This window comes from Myotis lucifugus, unplaced genomic scaffold (genome assembly GCF_000147115.1).
Source record: "Myotis lucifugus unplaced genomic scaffold, Myoluc2.0 scaffold_410, whole genome shotgun sequence".
In the NCBI taxonomy this organism is placed as follows: Eukaryota; Metazoa; Chordata; class Mammalia; order Chiroptera; family Vespertilionidae; genus Myotis; species Myotis lucifugus.
The window spans coordinates 558,062-574,455 of NW_005871458.1; the positions used below are offsets into that span (position 1 = coordinate 558,062).

Genomic DNA, 16,394 nt, shown 5'->3' on the forward strand with positions numbered 1-16,394 from the left:
TCTTTCTTTCTTACCTTTTGTTTTCTCCCCTTCCTCTCATTTAAGGCCAACTACAGTTTAACTTCTCAGAGATGATTTCTCTTTCCCTTCCCCTTTGCTCTCTCCATCACACTGTCCTGCCTGATTTCCTTCATGTGAACAGCAGTAGCTCGTTTATTTTCTTGTCTGTCTCCACCCTGGCCTGTAAGCTCTTCAAGAGTGAGACTGTGCCTGTCCCATTTGTTTCTTGCTCCAGTGTGACCTCATTCCAAATAATTCTATCTGCAACAACCCTATTCCCAAATAAGGTCACAATCTGAGGTGCTGGGGGTGAGGACTTAAACATATGAATTTGGGGGGACACATTTCAGCTCAGCACATAGCATCTGTGGGGGTTCTGCATTTTGCCACTGTCATTATGAGGCCTAGAGCTATGCTCAGGCCACCCTACAGCTACCCACAGCTCAGATGTGAGAAGGTGTTGGGTAACTAAGGCCTCCAGGAACCTATTGCCCTGGTTTTGCCTTGTGACCCATTCGTGCTCTTTTCATTGGTGTTTTCCTGTTCCTTCCTGCTCCATTTATCCATTCTCCTCTCCCACTCAGCCCGCATTCCCTGTGTCCTCCAAGCTATACTCCCACTGTGTGGTCCAGTCCACCCTTGGTCCAATTAGCAACAATCCTGAGTAGCCTCCTGAGTGGGCACTGTCTCCAGGAAGGGCAGCCTGGACGTGACTAAGTGTGTTAAAAATAATGCCATGGCACCCCCAGAAATCTCCAAGGAAATGAATTTGGAGTCAGAGCTGATAGGGTGAATTAGAAGAACTTTCAGAGAGGCAGAGGGGATTGTTTCTAGGGTGAGGCCAATACTGGCCAGGGCGTGACTGAGCATGCAGGCATGTGCATGGCACTCAGCTTCATGGAGCTTCCGTGGAGCAGAGTTGCTGCATATGGACTCAAGATACTAGAAAGCAGGCTGAGGAGGGCTTCACCACCAAGCCAGGATGCTCAGGCTGTCCTGGAAGATGCCAAGAGCTGAGAAATGTTAGCAGAGGAGTAACAGGATTAAGTTTATGCTATAGAAGTTAGCCATTATGTGAAAGAAATTTGGAGCTGGGGAGAAAAGATAGAGGCTATCATGATTGCTTTAGGAAAAAGACAATGAGTACCTGAAGTAGGGCATTTGGGAGGGAGGGCAGAGAGGAAGAAAGGGATTTGATGCATTTCTGAGGAAGAACAACAGAAATTGGTGACTCTCAGTGTAAAGAGAGAGTGAAGATATTCTGAAAGTTCTGACTAGAATAACTGAGTTAAAAGGAAATAGGTGAAACTCTTACAACTCAACAATAAAAAGACAAACAACCCAATTTAAAAATGAGTAAAGGACTTGAATAGACATTTCTCCAAACACACACAAATGGGCCAACAGGCACATGAAAGGATGTTCATGTAACATTAGTCATTAGTGAAATACAAATCAAAACAACAATGAAATATCACTTCCCACCTATTAGGATGACTATAATTATTTTTTAAAAAGGAGAATAAGTGTTGATGATGATATGTAGAAATTGGAGCCCTCGTGCATTGTTGGTGGGAATGTAAAACAGTTCACCAGTGTGGAGAGCAGTTTGGCAGTTCCTTGAAAAGTTAAAAACATTATTACCATAGGCTCTGTCAGTTCCACTCGTAAGCACATACCCAAATGAATTGAGAACAGGGACTTCATGCATATATATGTATGTTCATAGAGCTAGTTGTTTTGCAATTTTGTGACTGTATTAAACACCACTTGAAAAATGGTTAATTTTATGTTATGTTAACTTCACCTCAATAAATGGTTTAAAAACAACCGGAAATGTGAAACTTAAGAAGAGGAAAAAGCACATTAAATGTGTGTCTGTTGAGGGGGCATGTGGGTCCAGTGGGCAAGTGGATAAGCAGAGAGGGCTTTGGGCTTCACCAGTGCTCAGGTTATGCTGTGAGAGTCTCACACGGACATTGTTTCCTGTAGGGGCGTGTATAATGGTAGACCATGAAAGTAGCTTGGATTTACTATCACTGCACTTCTGTATAACATTTGGTCTAGGGCAGTGATGGCGAACCTATGACATGAGTGTCAGCGGTGACACGCGAACTCATTTTCTTGGTTGATTTTTCTTTGTTAAATGGCATTTAAATATATAAAATAAATATCAAAAATATAAGTCTTGGGACGGCTCCGGTGAGGTTGAAACGGCCCTGGTGAGGTCGGGACGGCCCCGGTGAGGTTGAAACGGCCCAAATGCTGACACGCCGAGCTCAAAAGGTTCGCCATCACTGGTCTAGGGGCTAATGACATCTTTTTTGAGTCAGGTGAATGAATTTAAGATGATCAGGTTGCTTTGTGATAGGTTTAATTACCACATTAGGAAGATGCTAAGAAATAGAACAGACTGTTAAACTACAGTGGGTTAGCCTGGGGAGGGCTTGGGGGGGATTAAGAGATCAACCGAAGGACTTATATGCATGCATATAAGAATAACCAATGGACACAAGACACTAGGGGGTAGGGGCCGGGGGAATGTTAACGGGGGGAAAAAAAGGAGACATATGTAATACTCTTTGTAATACTTCAAGAAATAAAAATTATTAAAAAAATATGTCTTTGTTTTACTATGGTTGCAAATATCAAAAAATTTCTATATGTGACATGGCACCAGAGTTAAGTTAGGGTTTTTCAAAATGCTGACACGCCGAGCTCAAAAGGTTCGCCATCACTGGTCTAGGGGCTAATAACATCTTTTTTGAGTCAGGTGAATGAATTTAAGATGATCAGGTTGCTTTGTGATAGGTTTAATTACCACATTAGGAAGATGCTAAGAAATAGATAAACATCAACCCAGAGACTCCTCCTTACTCCTATCTCAGTCAACATTTTTATTAGCGATTTAAAGATGTAGAAAGTCCACTTATCAAATTTGCTAATTATCTAAATCTTGGCTGGATAGTGAATGTTTTGAATGACTATCAAAGACATTTGCTGTTAGAGGCTGCCTAGAATCCACTTTTCCTTCTTTTTTGTGTCAGTGTCTGGGGTTTCATTTAGATACCTTCCTTTCCTGTCCATATAGCCCATGCGTTTCTGAGTGAAGTAAACCCAGTGCCAATTCTAAAGTGTCCTCCAATTGGCTTAAATGAATCTTCACATTCCATCCTCCTGGCCTTAGAGGTTTATTCAGCTAACATGACCCAGTATAGGCCCAAAGGAGAGAAGTTTGGGGACGCTGAAGAACGATGATGCCTTGGGCTTCAGAGAGCATACTGTCTTTTCTTCATTCATTCATCTTTTCTGTTGGCAAGAGAGCCCTTCCATCACGTATTGAAAGGGAGGCTCTATTTTCCTGCTGTATGTCAACAAGGAAGGAAGGTGCTGGCAGCCAGCCACCTTAGGATGAAGCTTACCTAGGGAAGGCAGAATGGGCAGATGGAAATAATCAAGGTTCTTTTTTTTAATAATCAAGTTTTTAGTGACTTTATTCAAACACTTGATTCTTACCAAAAGTACCACTGGTCTTTGCAGTTATGTGAGTCAGTAATTCCTTTTAGTTGTTCAAACCACCTACAATCTAATTTTCCACTACTTGCAACCAACAGTGTCCTGACTATCACCGTGATAAATCAGTCTCCAAAGATCTCACCAGATCGCATTCATTAAATTGAATGTTTGTTAAATTGTCACATTGAAACTTTGGGGGAATAATGTTGGACTTTTTTACTTGGGTCCAGAAAATTTATTGTACAGGTACTTTGTAGTGACATGAAGAAAAAGGGTAAATCCCTCCTATTGAAGTGCCAAGGCTCAACTATAACAGAAAGGTGTACACAGCCCACATGGGGGTGCACCTGGAGTGCCCAGCTTCGGTGATCAGGGAGTCTGTGCCACTGAGCCCTATAAAACACACACTACATTAGGCCACTCTACCAAGCCCAGGAGACGTGTAGCTCTACCTAATTCATAGAAACAAACACAGGGAGGCAGCCAAAATGAGACAAACATGTCCCAAATGAAAGAACAGAAAAACTCCAGAAAAAGAACTAAACAGAATGGAGTCAAGCAATCTACCAGATGCAGAGTTCAAAACACTGGTTATAAGGATGCTCAATGAACTTAGTGAGAAAATCAGTAGCATACTAAAGAACAGTCAGATATAAGGTATACAGCAACTGAAATGAAGAATAATTTACAGGGAATCAACAGTAGAGTAGATGAAGCTGAGAAACAAATCAGCGACTTAGAAGATAAGAAAGCAAAAAAAACACCCTATCAGAACAGCAAAATTTTAAAAATCCCAAAAAATGAGGATAGCCTAAGGAGCCTCTGGAACAACTTCAAGCATCCCAGCATTCACATCATGGGGGTGCCAGAAAGAGAAGAGAGAGAGCAAGAAACTGAAAACCTATTTGGAAAAATAATGACCACTTTCCTGTGGCAGTAATCTGTGTGAGGGAGGAGGCGGTCATGTTCCTAGTCAGGCTGCATCTTGAACTGATATTCTCTTCATCCTGGAACATAGATCAACTGAGGCTCTTTCCAAAGAGTGCCTGCAGGGTTTGGGGAAGGTTTGAAACCATGCAATTAGAGGAAGGGTTGGGTGCTGGTAAGAGAAGACTGGCATTATGATAACTGGAGGTAAGGTCTCCTGAGTGAAATGGTACCATTAATCCCTATCATTTTCGAGTGCAATTCTACCGGTACTGTCTCCCTCCTCCTACAGCACTCCTTTTGAGGGAGCCACCAGACCTTACAGTTACTCTTACGTCCTCACTTGGTCGATGAGGAAACCAAGGCACAGAGTGGTAAAGTAACTTGTCTAAAGAGACACAAGTAGTACATGGCAAAGCCAGGGTTTAATCTCAGGTCTCAAGCTCAGGTTTTCCTGATCTTAGAACAGTGATTCTCAACCTTAGCTGCACATGAGAATCCTCTGGGGGAGTTTCTTTAAAATACTGATGCCTGGGTGCCAACCCAGCCCAATCATGAGACTCTTCTGGGTGGGCTCAGGCATGACTTCTGAAAGTTACCCAGTAATTCTCATGTTCCACCAGAGAGAGACTGCTGGCCTGGAGTGTAAACACCAAGCTAAGGGCCACAGCACAGCTGCCTTTAGAAGCCCGGGAGGAATTTCAGGTACATGGAGTTACAGGTATAAAACCACAGGGACGTATAAGAGCTGTGGCGAACTAAGGAGGGCAGGACCCAATCAAGGGCATTCAAACTTTTGAAAAGTTAATGTAGTGCTATTGAAACAAAGCCCATAGGAGGCCTACCTGGGGCCTAGCTTCAGAGCAGGTCTGAGGTGTTCTCGATTTCTAACAAGCTTGCAGGCGATGCTGATTTTGCTGGTGCGTGAGCCCTCCTTTGATTAGCAAGGCCTCAGATTGCCACACTGCCTCAGACTGGCCAGGTGGAGGTGTAATGGAGAGGTGAGGCGACTTTCAGCTGCATGGGAGGCCCAGGCCCTAAGCAGCAGGGTGTCCAGACTTGTAGCTGCCTGCCTGGGGGATCTTCCCTTTCTTGCAAGTCTTCTGAGAGGACCTAAAGGCATGCTTTCAGGAGTGTGTGTGGCTGGCTTCCGTCACAGAGGGCTGAGTACCCTAATGCTGAGAATCGCTGAGTGCGGTGCCATGCCCAGAGCCTGCCTCTGCAGTTCATCTGGACGCAGAAGTTCACGGATCAGCACAAAGAGGCAGAACATCTGTTTAATGCCTCTGTGACCTACATGCACAGCACCTCAAGGGCTGATGTAACTAGGGCCTGAGAGGGTCTGCACCGCAAACCCCTTGCCATACCATTTCCCTGGTTCCTTAACCGTGGAGTTCCCAGCCTCGGAGCTTTTCACAGCTTTCAGGCTTGTCCTTGAGATTTTTACTCTGCTATTCTTTGTCGCAGAGAATCAGCAATTCACAGCAGCAGGACTCAGATCACCAGTGAGTTGCAGAACTGGAATTAAAATTCATGTCTATTGATTTTTTTATTTTCTATTGTGCTTTGTATTTTGTTTTCAAACTATTTAGATAGTCATTTAGCCAAATATGTTTGTGCAAATGTAAAAAAACACACACAACTAACCAGCAGCACCAAGGCCTGGCTGACTGCCCAGCTTTTGTGTGAGAGCAGTGATGCTACCCGTCAGACGGCCTTGCCTCCTCACACACCCGGCGGTGGAATGATTACGGTGGCAGATTACCTTGTCTGTCCTGTTTACTGCAAGCACACCGTTGAATTCTCTCACTGTCTGCCCTCACATGGCTTCTGTCCATCTAGGTTAAATGCTGCTCTGTACTTAGCAGCTGTTTAAAGCTCTTTGCCTTCCTTTCTACTTTAATGCCCACTCCGTGATCTCAGTTTGGTTCAGGGTTTCCATCCTGGTCTACAGGCCCCAGGCCTGCATACTGTGAAATTTACCTTCACATACCATAGATATTTTTCAAAAATATATATATATATTTTTTGCCCACACATCACTTTAACCTTAACTGTTTATCATACTTCTTCCATGAAGTTTTCTTAAATAATCCTACTCCTCTAACTTTATTTTTTCTGGTCCCTTCCTGTGCACTCCAACACAAAGTCTTCCCATTAGACAGGCGCTAACCTACACCTCTCACCAGCCCCTTCTATTGCAGATCGCTCACCTGTTTGTGAGGAACCGTAGGATTCCGTCAAACCACTGCAGTCTTAACAAATACATGGAACCTGGTTCTTAAACTTCATTCATTTCTGAAGGCTATTAAAAAATCGAATCATTTTTTCCATTAGAAATAATGTAAATTGAATTCATCTGTTCCAGATCTCCAAATGATTCCGTTTTAACCTTTCTTATATATAGTGCATGTCTTATATACTGTTTAATCTATAAACACTTTACAAACAAAAAGGACATGAAATGTAAATGAAAATTTAACAAAAAGGAAATGAAATGTATAGTAAAAAACGAAAATTTAGCCCTGTCCCATGTGGCTCAGTTGGTTGGACATAGTCCTGTGCACCGGAAGGTTGCTAGTTCAATTATTGGTCAGGGCACATGCCCGGGTTGCCAGCTTGATCCCCAGTAGGGGGTGTACAGGAGGCAGCCAATCAATGTTTCACTTTCACACACTGATGTTTCTCCCCCCCGCCCCTCTCCCTTCCCTTCTTCTCTCTCTAAAAAAAATCAATAAAATTATTTTAAAAAATAAAATTGAAATTTTAATAATGATAAGCAGCAACAAAAGCCAAAAACACATGAAAATACTGAATTTCCTGAGATGTTAACAATGTGAGGTTTAGCGGTAAACTGACTCATACTCACGAATTGTCTTCTTTGTCACCTGATCATGCAGGTATCAGCATGAAAGGGTTGTTGGGTTGAGAAGTAAATTGTTTGAGATGAGAGATGTTTGAGAACCGAGGTTTGACTGTATTCCAAAGAGGTGGGTCTTCTCACCCAGACACAAATACTCAATGAAGAACAGCTCTTGGGTAAGGTCAGCACTCACCCAGAGGTCTGGCAGCTAATGGTTAGTATTCAGTGTAAATAAAAAGTTTTAAAAACCTGTATAGTTTTTACTAATTACCACAGCTTTACATTTATCTAATGCTTTGCAGTGTGCGAAGTGTGTATGTGTGCATGTGTGTATGTACATATAGATAGATGCCCTAGGCTCTATACTTCTCACTTCCTTGTAAGGAGAGACTAGTCAACTCCCCACCCCCAATTATACACACACCCAGAAATGCTGGGAGACTCAGCCAAACCCACAGAAGAGGTGTGGTCCAGAAAACCCAGCTCTGTGCCTTTGACTCCTCATAATGACACAACAAAGGCAGAGAGCCTGCTTTTCCTCTGACTTTTCACAAATGCAAATAATTATATGAAGGCCTCACTTAAAGCCACTGTCACAACACTCTGATTAGCAGTTGACACCTTAGGGAATGATGTTCAGATGGCAGCCAGCCAGGTGTGTTAGGAAATAGGACATGGAGTAGATGTCCAGGGATGGAGGGGTGTCTGGAAGGGCAGGATGGGGATGCCCTGGAGAAGGGGGGAAGGGGATAAGCTGGGTCTTGGCACAATTAGGTGTGTGCTTCAGGTGGAATGTTCCTGTGGCCTTGAGGGGGTGGATTCAAGGAGGCAAGGCCAGGCTCACCAGGTAGAGAGTTGTTGGCTAACTTAGGCTGGAGGTAAGGCCATCAGTGCTGAGGCAACACTGTGAGAATGTGGAGGAGACAGAGTCCAGAGATCAGAGTGAGTGGAGTAATAACACCTTCATTTATTCTTCAGGTATGGACTCTGAGCTCACATGGTTTCCAGTCCATGTGAGGGAACAGGCATATTAGCCAATGATTGCAGTGCACTGTGGGAAATGCTGCCGTACAGTACGTCTCAGTCAGGACACCAAGAAGGGAATCATTAATTTGCCTGGGATATGGGAGAGGAATGACTGCCCAGTAGAGGAGTGTTGTTGAGTCTCAAAGCATGAATCAGTTTCTCAGGTGGATGGGGAAGAATCGGCAGAGAAAACAGTATAGAGAACATGTTGGAGGCTTGGAAAACGATGAGTCATGGCATGAAGTACAGAGCATATCGGGCAGTGCCAAAGTCATTTATTAGAGAGGTCAATTTCAAAGGGAGAGTCTTGGACGCCGCTCTGTAGACGGGGGAGAACCAGTGTGGCATATGAATAAGATGTGTCCTCGTAATAGTCCACTCATAAGGTAATAAAGGTTGAATGAAAGCAGGGACAAGGGAGAGAAAGGAAAGGCCTCAAGAGAGAAGCAGGAGGCAGGGTTACTCACATGTGTTTGCCAGCTTGATATGGGGGCCCCAAGAGCGATGATTGACAGGTCGCCCGCCATGCAGGAATTGGAGGGGGAGCGGTGGTATTTACTAATGCAGAAATGCAGGGAGCAGACACCAGAAGATGAGGGTTTGAAAGAGGAGAGTTCTGGAGGCAGAATGTCCCACAAAGGGGAAGAGGAAATTCTAAATGAGATCAGACCATCAATGGAGCTGGGGTCTGCTAGGGGTCAAAGGGGATTTCAGCACTCAGCTAAGACTTACTGAGTAGATACTGCAGCAAAAGCTATAGAATTCATAGCCTGGACTTCTCTACTCCCCTGAGCTCCTTACATATATCCCCACAGCCTTCCTGACTTTTCCACTGGTTGTCCTGGTCATTTCCCACTCAGCAGAGCCGAGACCGAGGTATGGGTCTGCTTCTTCCCTGCTGACGGTGCAGAGCATGTTCGGCACCCCTCGGTGAATGCCCTGCCGCCTCTCCCGCAGCAGCCTCCAGGTGGCTTGGAGCCCACTCTCTCCTCCTGGTAGGCTCTCCGTTACATAGCAGATGTGATCCTTCCAGAATGGAAATCCGATTGTATCACCCCCTGATCAAACCCTCCAGTGGCTTCCTGCCAACCTGAGAACGGGAACCTTGTGTGAGCATGGAACCCGTGGAGCCTTGTGTGAGTGTGGTCGGGCCCTATCCTTCCACTGCCTCTGTTTTCTCATCTTAATGTATTCCGTCCGTGCTCCTCTTGCTTTCCCAAGAACACGCCAAGTAGTCCGACCGCAGGGCCTTTCCCCAGATCATATTTCCCTCATCACACTGTTCAGATCTCTACCCCAAGTCACCCCAGCAGAGAGGCCTTCCTGGATCAACCTATTTAAAATCGCCCCGCCCTCATCTTGTTGCTCCTCAACCCCCTGACCCCTGTGTCTTTTTATGGTGTTTCTTACCAGTAGAATTGTTTTCTTTTCCATATCAAGACTGTTAGCTCTATGAAGGAAAGGATCATTTCTCTTGATTACTGATGTGCCCCCTGATTGTGGAGCAAGGCTTAGTAAACTATAGGCACTCAATAAATATTTGCTGGATGAAAGGAAGAAATAATTAAACTTTGACATGCTGGGCAATGTGCTAAGAATGCTTGTACCCATTATTCATTGCATGCTCAGAGTGCCCCAGAACAACAGGCAGGCTTTCTCCCCAGGGGCCAATGAAGAAACAGGCTCAGGGAGAGGGGTCTGTGTACCCCCATCCTGGTGAGTGCCAGAGCAAGTCAGGAAAGAGGGGTACTCTTTCCAAGTGAGAGCAGAAGAGAGCATAACCAGCTAGTTTCCTTTCAGGGCTGTTTTTAAATATATTTCTTTATAGAAACATCAATGATGAGAGAGAATCATTGATCGGCTGCCTCCTGCACACCCCCCACTGGAGATGAGCCCGCAACCCAGGCACGTGCCCCTGGCCAGAATTGAACCCGGGACCCTTCAGTCCACAGGCTGACGCTCCATCCACTGAGCCAAGCCGGCTAGTCAGGGCTGTTTTTAGCAGTATCCGTGGCTTAGAGAACAGTGTAAGGGGAAGGGTGAGGGAGAAGGAGTAGTTTTCAAACTTAGGTTAGGTGTCAGCTGAGTGTTTGGGGAAGGGGCTGGGTCAGGAGGAGGGAAACAGGGCAAAGGCATAGTGGACCAACTTCATAAACAGCCAAGAACCAACTGTTTAGACACTTGACCAAATTGCATTGCTATTCATTCATTGATAGTCTGGCTGAATGCATGTCCTAAGCATTACAAAAGTTTATATTGATTATTTTAACTTTGCACAAAATACTCATATTTCTGTCTTCTTTGTGTTTTTTATTCTTTTCCAGTCAGAGATTCTCCAAATCCTGAATGCATTTTTTTCCTCCTTTTAAATTAGCTCTCCTGGGAGGGTGGGAAGCTTTGGTAATTTGGATTGGGAGATCTACATCTGCTGGATGACTGACCCAGGGCGTGTTGAGTGCACCTGGGCTTGGGGTTCTCTTGTCCTCAGATTCTGGGACTTCCTTGACCCCTCACCCCCGGCTTTCCCCAGTTTCACTAGTTTGCTGGGAATCCTCCCCAGGCAGCCAGGGTCCTGGGTTTCACAGTTTTCTACATATGTTCTTTCCACATGGCCTTTGGTTTGTGATGTTTCTTCCTGGGCAACTGCTGGGCCCAGAGCAAGGGCACCAAGTGGTCCTGCCTCTTTCCCTGGAGATCTGGCCCTGGGTGGGACCCTTTGCCTGGCGAAGCCTGGTCTTCTCTGGCAGAGGAGTGACATTCCTACCTTGAAGCATTGCTCTGGGCATGCAGGGGCCAGCGTGCTTGCAGGTGCCTGCCACAGCACCTGGCCCGAGGGAACTGTGGAACCTTGTGAGCAACATGCTTGTGGCCACGGAAAAGGACTAGTGAGTGTTGCTCTTACCCTCTCCCAGAACATTTGTTAAAATGCTCTCACTTGTAGGGAAAGGGTCCAAGTTCTGATTCTCACTTCACCCCTGCAGCCCCCTCTCTGCCTGGCCCTGAGTCCTGGATGGGCTCCACCCAATCTGAGAGCTCTCCTCACAGGGCTGTGTCCAAACCTGGCTCGGTCCTTGGTGCCCACGGAGCGGCCCGCCGGTCACAGAGTGGCAGCCCAGCAAACCTTCTCAGTTGACTAAGCTAATGGCCATGAACTTACCGTGTTTTTGGATCTTTTCTGGTGGTTCTGACCCCCTACTTCCATTTACTGAACAACTCTTTATTGAGGGTCTACTATGTGCCAGGTAGTGTTAGGGGCTCTGGGGATAGATCAGCAAGCAGGACAGGTGAGCCCCTCCTTTGTAGAGCTTCCATCCTGGAGGAGCCTTCCCTCATTCTCTCAGCACTGCCGGGTCTCTTCCAGATGTATTCCTTGGTTGATATGCATCTGGGTGTTAAGTTCTTAATATATGTATTGAGCTTATCGTGTGCCGGACACGGTTCTGAGCATTTTGTATGCATTATCTCACTGGCATCTGTATCATTTCCAACAAAACTGTGTGAAGGAGGCTCTATTAATGTCCTCAGTTTACAGACAATGTCCCCAGTCTGGATGCTGGCCCACGTTTACAACTCCTGGGAGCCAGGCCCTAGTTCAACCCACCTGACTCCAGAGCCCGTGTCCATCCTCATTGACCCTGGCAGCCTCTCTTGATCCTGGCTTGCACCTTAGACCTTAATTCTGTCTTTCTTCTGGACAGCAATGCCTCCCATGCCACTCAGTGCAGGTGTGTGTCTGTCAGGGCTCCCAAGTTCCCCAGTGGCTCCTCTGCAGGCCATCAGAATGAGCCTGGTTATCTTCCTGTCCACAGTCCCCTAGACCTGCTCTAAGCATGGGGCCAGTGGGTTACCCAGGCCTCCCCACTCCCGGGTCCCAGCTCCTCAGGGGGCAGCAGGACCGTTTTCCTGGCCTTCCACAACGGTTTCCCTGTCCTCCCTTTCGGAGCCTTTTCACCGCGCTTCCCCTCACCCTTGCACTCTCTTTTGATCTTGCAAATCCAGGCCCGTGGAGAAATCAGACAGTATGAAATATGAAAACTGCTTGGGAAGTAATTGAAGAAACACTGCGACTTTTGAAACCCGTAGAGATAACACACCTTCTTGCTCACGTTATTTAATTTTTAATGGCAGATTTAATTAATGGAAATCAGGTTTCTGGTTTCAGATGTGCATACGAAGCAGCTGGAGGAGGAGGAGGAGGAGGAGGGGTGGCCATTTATTGGGCAGAGGAAAAGAATCCAGAATCAGGAATCAGAAGAGTCTGATGGGAAAGAAAAATTCCCCAGAAATAATAGTTCACTACTATCAGTGGGTGTTAATTAATGTGTGTAGATTCAGTACAATGCATTTCAGAATGATTTTCAGTGACTTATGAATGGATAACAGGGCTCCTTTTCAGGCGCAGGCGTGTGATTGTGCTGTGGGAACCCAGGCCCTCTCCCGATACTGCAGTTCACTGTCCACACAGCTGCCAGAATGTTCTTTCTGAAATACAAATTGACCCTGCCACTCCCTTGCTTAAAAAATAAAACCTTTGGCCCTGACTGGTGTTGCTCAGTGGTTAGAGCATTGGCCTGCATACAGGAGGGTTACGGGTTCGATTCCCAGTCAAGGGCATGCACCTGGGTTGCAGGCTGATCCCCACCTCTAGTCTGGGCGCACGTGGGAGGCAATCCATTGATGTGTCTCTCTCACATCGATGTTTCTCTCTCCTCCTCTCCTCTTCCTTCCACTCTGTCTAAAATCAGTGGAAAAAATATCCTCATTTCTCAGGAAAGGATTAAAAAGAAGAAAACCTTTGTTCCCCACTCACTGGGCTGGGGTCCATCTGGACTCTGAGCCAGTTGAGACCCCGACCTCCCCGTACTCCCCAACCCCGCTGGGTCCCAGCTGACTTTCTTTCCAGGTCGAGGCTGTGGAGAGGCTTATTGGTCACCGAATACCTACCCTCTGTCCTTTCTGCTTTTGCCTTTTTAAACTATGTATTGTTTTTTCAAAAACATTATTTAATATTAAAAAAGAAAAAAAAGATTAGGTTTCAGTCAGCTCCTTAGAAGCCAGGCTAATGGTATGGCCCAGGCTGTCCTTTCTGGTGCCTCCGTGTTACCTGGGGTGACTGGCCGAACGTCTATTGTCATTGTGATGTGGCATTATCTGGAAGCCCGGGAGGCCCTGGAGCAGGCACCCTTGTCTCAATACTCAGTGGGTTCCCGTATGAATGTCTGTGGCCAGTCCTTCTAGAAGCCGCTTGGTGGTGGTGTGGTCCAGGAGTCTGCGGAGCGCCCTGCTCTTCCCAGCAGAGGGGTCTGGGTGCTCTTCGGAAGCCTCAGGAAGGCCTGCTGGACACAGGCCATGAGCACAGGAAGCCAGCTCAGCACTCCCAGAGTCTGACCAGGGCCTTGGTGTACCAGGGGAGCAGCAGCGGGGCACCCAACAATGCCCAGTCGGTCTGGGTCTACGCAGGCAGATTAGAAGGCAGGGTGGGTGGGTGGGTCACGGCAGGAAGGGGACTTCCTCTGAGTCATTCTGAGAGACGATAGAGGAAGCTGCTGTGGGGTAATCACAACCACTTCTTGGCCTGTGGGCACTTCTGTGACAAATCTTACTGACCACATGTTCAGTCTGAGCTTGTGGTTGACTTAACCGCTTACTGGTTCACCCTTGCTGGTCTGTGTGCCAGGAGATACAATGAGTTTTCTGTCAACCGGCAGCACTCTGGGCCCATCTGGGGCAGGGTACTCCCTTGTAAAGGGACATTGACGAGTGGTGGGGCCTGGAATATGGGGACCTGATACTGTTTCAAAGAGGAGAAGGCCCGGGCTGTGAGGCTATCTTGTGGGAAAGGAAACAGACCTGGATCGGTGGGGGTGCTTAGGTAAGGCACATGTTAGCGTTAGAAGGTTCTGTGGTGTCATGATAGTGGCTACCGTGGACAGAGGGAATCGTGAGCCAGGAACCACCGGGCATGGTCTCAGCCACCCTGTGAGGGAGGGAACAAGGAAGCAAGGCTCAAGGAAGTAAGTGACCCGGAGAACACTGCCAGCATGTGCCCAAGCGAAAGCTAAAATGTGGGTCTCTGGACCGTGCAGCCTTCTGTGAGGACTCATGAATTGGACTACAAACTGAGTCTCAGCGGTCCCCTCCAGGGTGTCACAGAAGAGTGAGGGGAGGCCCTGATTTCACTCGTCTCGTCCTTACTCCTCCGCTCAGAACAGTCAGTGTCGAGTGAATGTCAGTCTGGTTGAGGAAGAATCGTGATCTCTTGGCTGGAACATGCAGCTCCAGAGAGAAATGTGCTGGGCGACTTGGAGTGAGCATGTGCCAGCGGGAGCCAGGGCAGCCTGGCCGGGAGGGAAGGAGAACCCCCATTTATTTTGTACCTGTTGTGTGGTGGGAGCTTTCTCGCATCCCTTGTCTCAGTGATGGCCATCAGAGAGAGGTGTTGGCTCTCTCCCCGGGTCAAAGATGAGGACATGAGCCAGGAAGAGGCAGCATGACCTGCCCAGGCTCACTCGGTGGCTGGGGTGGAAGGCCTGGCATTGGCCTCACCCCAGCACCACCCAGAGCTGAGTTTCTATACTGCTCTGCCCCAGTGTGCTCCCTCCAGCACAACCTTCCATGCTGACCTCCCTCGTGGCTCTTCCCTGATGCTGCCGTACAGCCTTGCTGCTCCGTAGGTCCTTGGGGAGGTGCTTCCTGCCCCACCTTCCCTGCAGATGGGTGATGAGACAAGGCACTTTCTCTGCCTGACTCCATTCTGGGCACCTTTCACCCATTTTGGTCTGTCTAAGGAGGGGGTCATTCCCCTCAGGCCAGGCTGTCTGTGTGCATGGCATCTGCTGCTATCTTGTCACCCTCGCTGGGGAGGTCCGACTGCCGGCCTTGTCTTGGGCTGTGATCCGGGTGATTTAATTCTTGAGGCTGTTCCTGCAAGAAGTCAGTCCTCACAGTTCTCTGCAGGGAGCGTGGTGGCAGGTGGGCTAGCTGTGTGTTTCTTTTGGTCTCCTCGGGGAAACAAGTGGAAAGTGCTGGATTCTGGTTCTGTGTGGCCTGAAGCAACTTGCCTTTGAGGCAAAAGGAAGTAGTGACTTACCCAGAGTCACAGTGAGGTGGCCCCTGGGATTTAATCCAACTTGACCTTGTTGCAAACCTGGCTGTCTCCACACCAGCCTGGCTCTGTACATGTACACCCACGAGGTAACCTCAGAAAGGATAGTGCGTGCCTTTGGAACCACCCTGCAGGGCTCTGTCCAGTCACCATGCCAAGAAGCACCTTGGTGTTGGCAGGCAGCCGGGCACATGCCCGACTCAGGATCAGCCTCCTGGGCTGTAGCCCTGGCACAGCCACTTGCTGTGTGACTGTAGGCTAGTGGCTTCATCTTTCTGGGCAGCAGAGTCTCCTATAAAATAAGGCTTGGACCAGATCCAGACTCAGCAGAAATTTTATTTAAAGATGGTAAATATGTTAGGCTCTGTGGGCCATACATCCTCTGTCACAACAGCTCAACTCGGCCATTGCAGCACAAAGCAGCCACAGAAGTGAAAACAAATCCAGACTGTGGCATATTCCAATAAAACTTTATTTACAAAAGCAGGTGGCAGGCTGGGATTTGCTCATGGGTGGCGTGTTGCATGTCCTTCCATTCTTTGCTCGGCTAGGATTCTGTAGCTGTGGTTGGTCCAGGGTAGGAACTAGACCTAAGCTGTGGATCAGTCACTAGTCTGCTTTAATGCTAGTCAATAAATTAGCGTCTGTCAATTTTTATTTTATTTTATTTTTCAGAGAGAGAGAGAGAGAGAAACATCGGTTGCCTCCCATACACACTCTGCTCTGGTGTTCAGGATGATGCTCTAACCAACTGAATCACCTGGCCAGGGCTAGCTAGCATCTGTCACTTTTTAATGCAGTTGCATCACGTGACAGGGCCAGAGGGAAATTTCAGTCTTTGGTAACATGTTCTATTTTTCTCTTTGTAGAATGCTGAGATGTATAAACTATCTTCACAGCAATTCCATGAGGCAGCTTCGAAAATGGAGGGCACGATAAAGTAAGAATTTGTTTAAT

General features: G+C 47.2%; 1 protein-coding gene across 1 annotated transcript in view; it reads left to right on the forward strand.

The window, feature by feature from the left end:
- The window catches only part of CHCHD6 (coiled-coil-helix-coiled-coil-helix domain containing 6), a 216,995-nt gene that overhangs the window by 158,270 nt on the left and 42,331 nt on the right, over nt 1–16,394 (forward strand). The window contains exon 6 of the mRNA XM_006102366.3: nt 16,307–16,377. Coding sequence (XP_006102428.1) covers nt 16,307–16,377 — 71 coding nt within the window. The remainder of the gene's footprint in view (nt 1–16,306; nt 16,378–16,394) is intronic.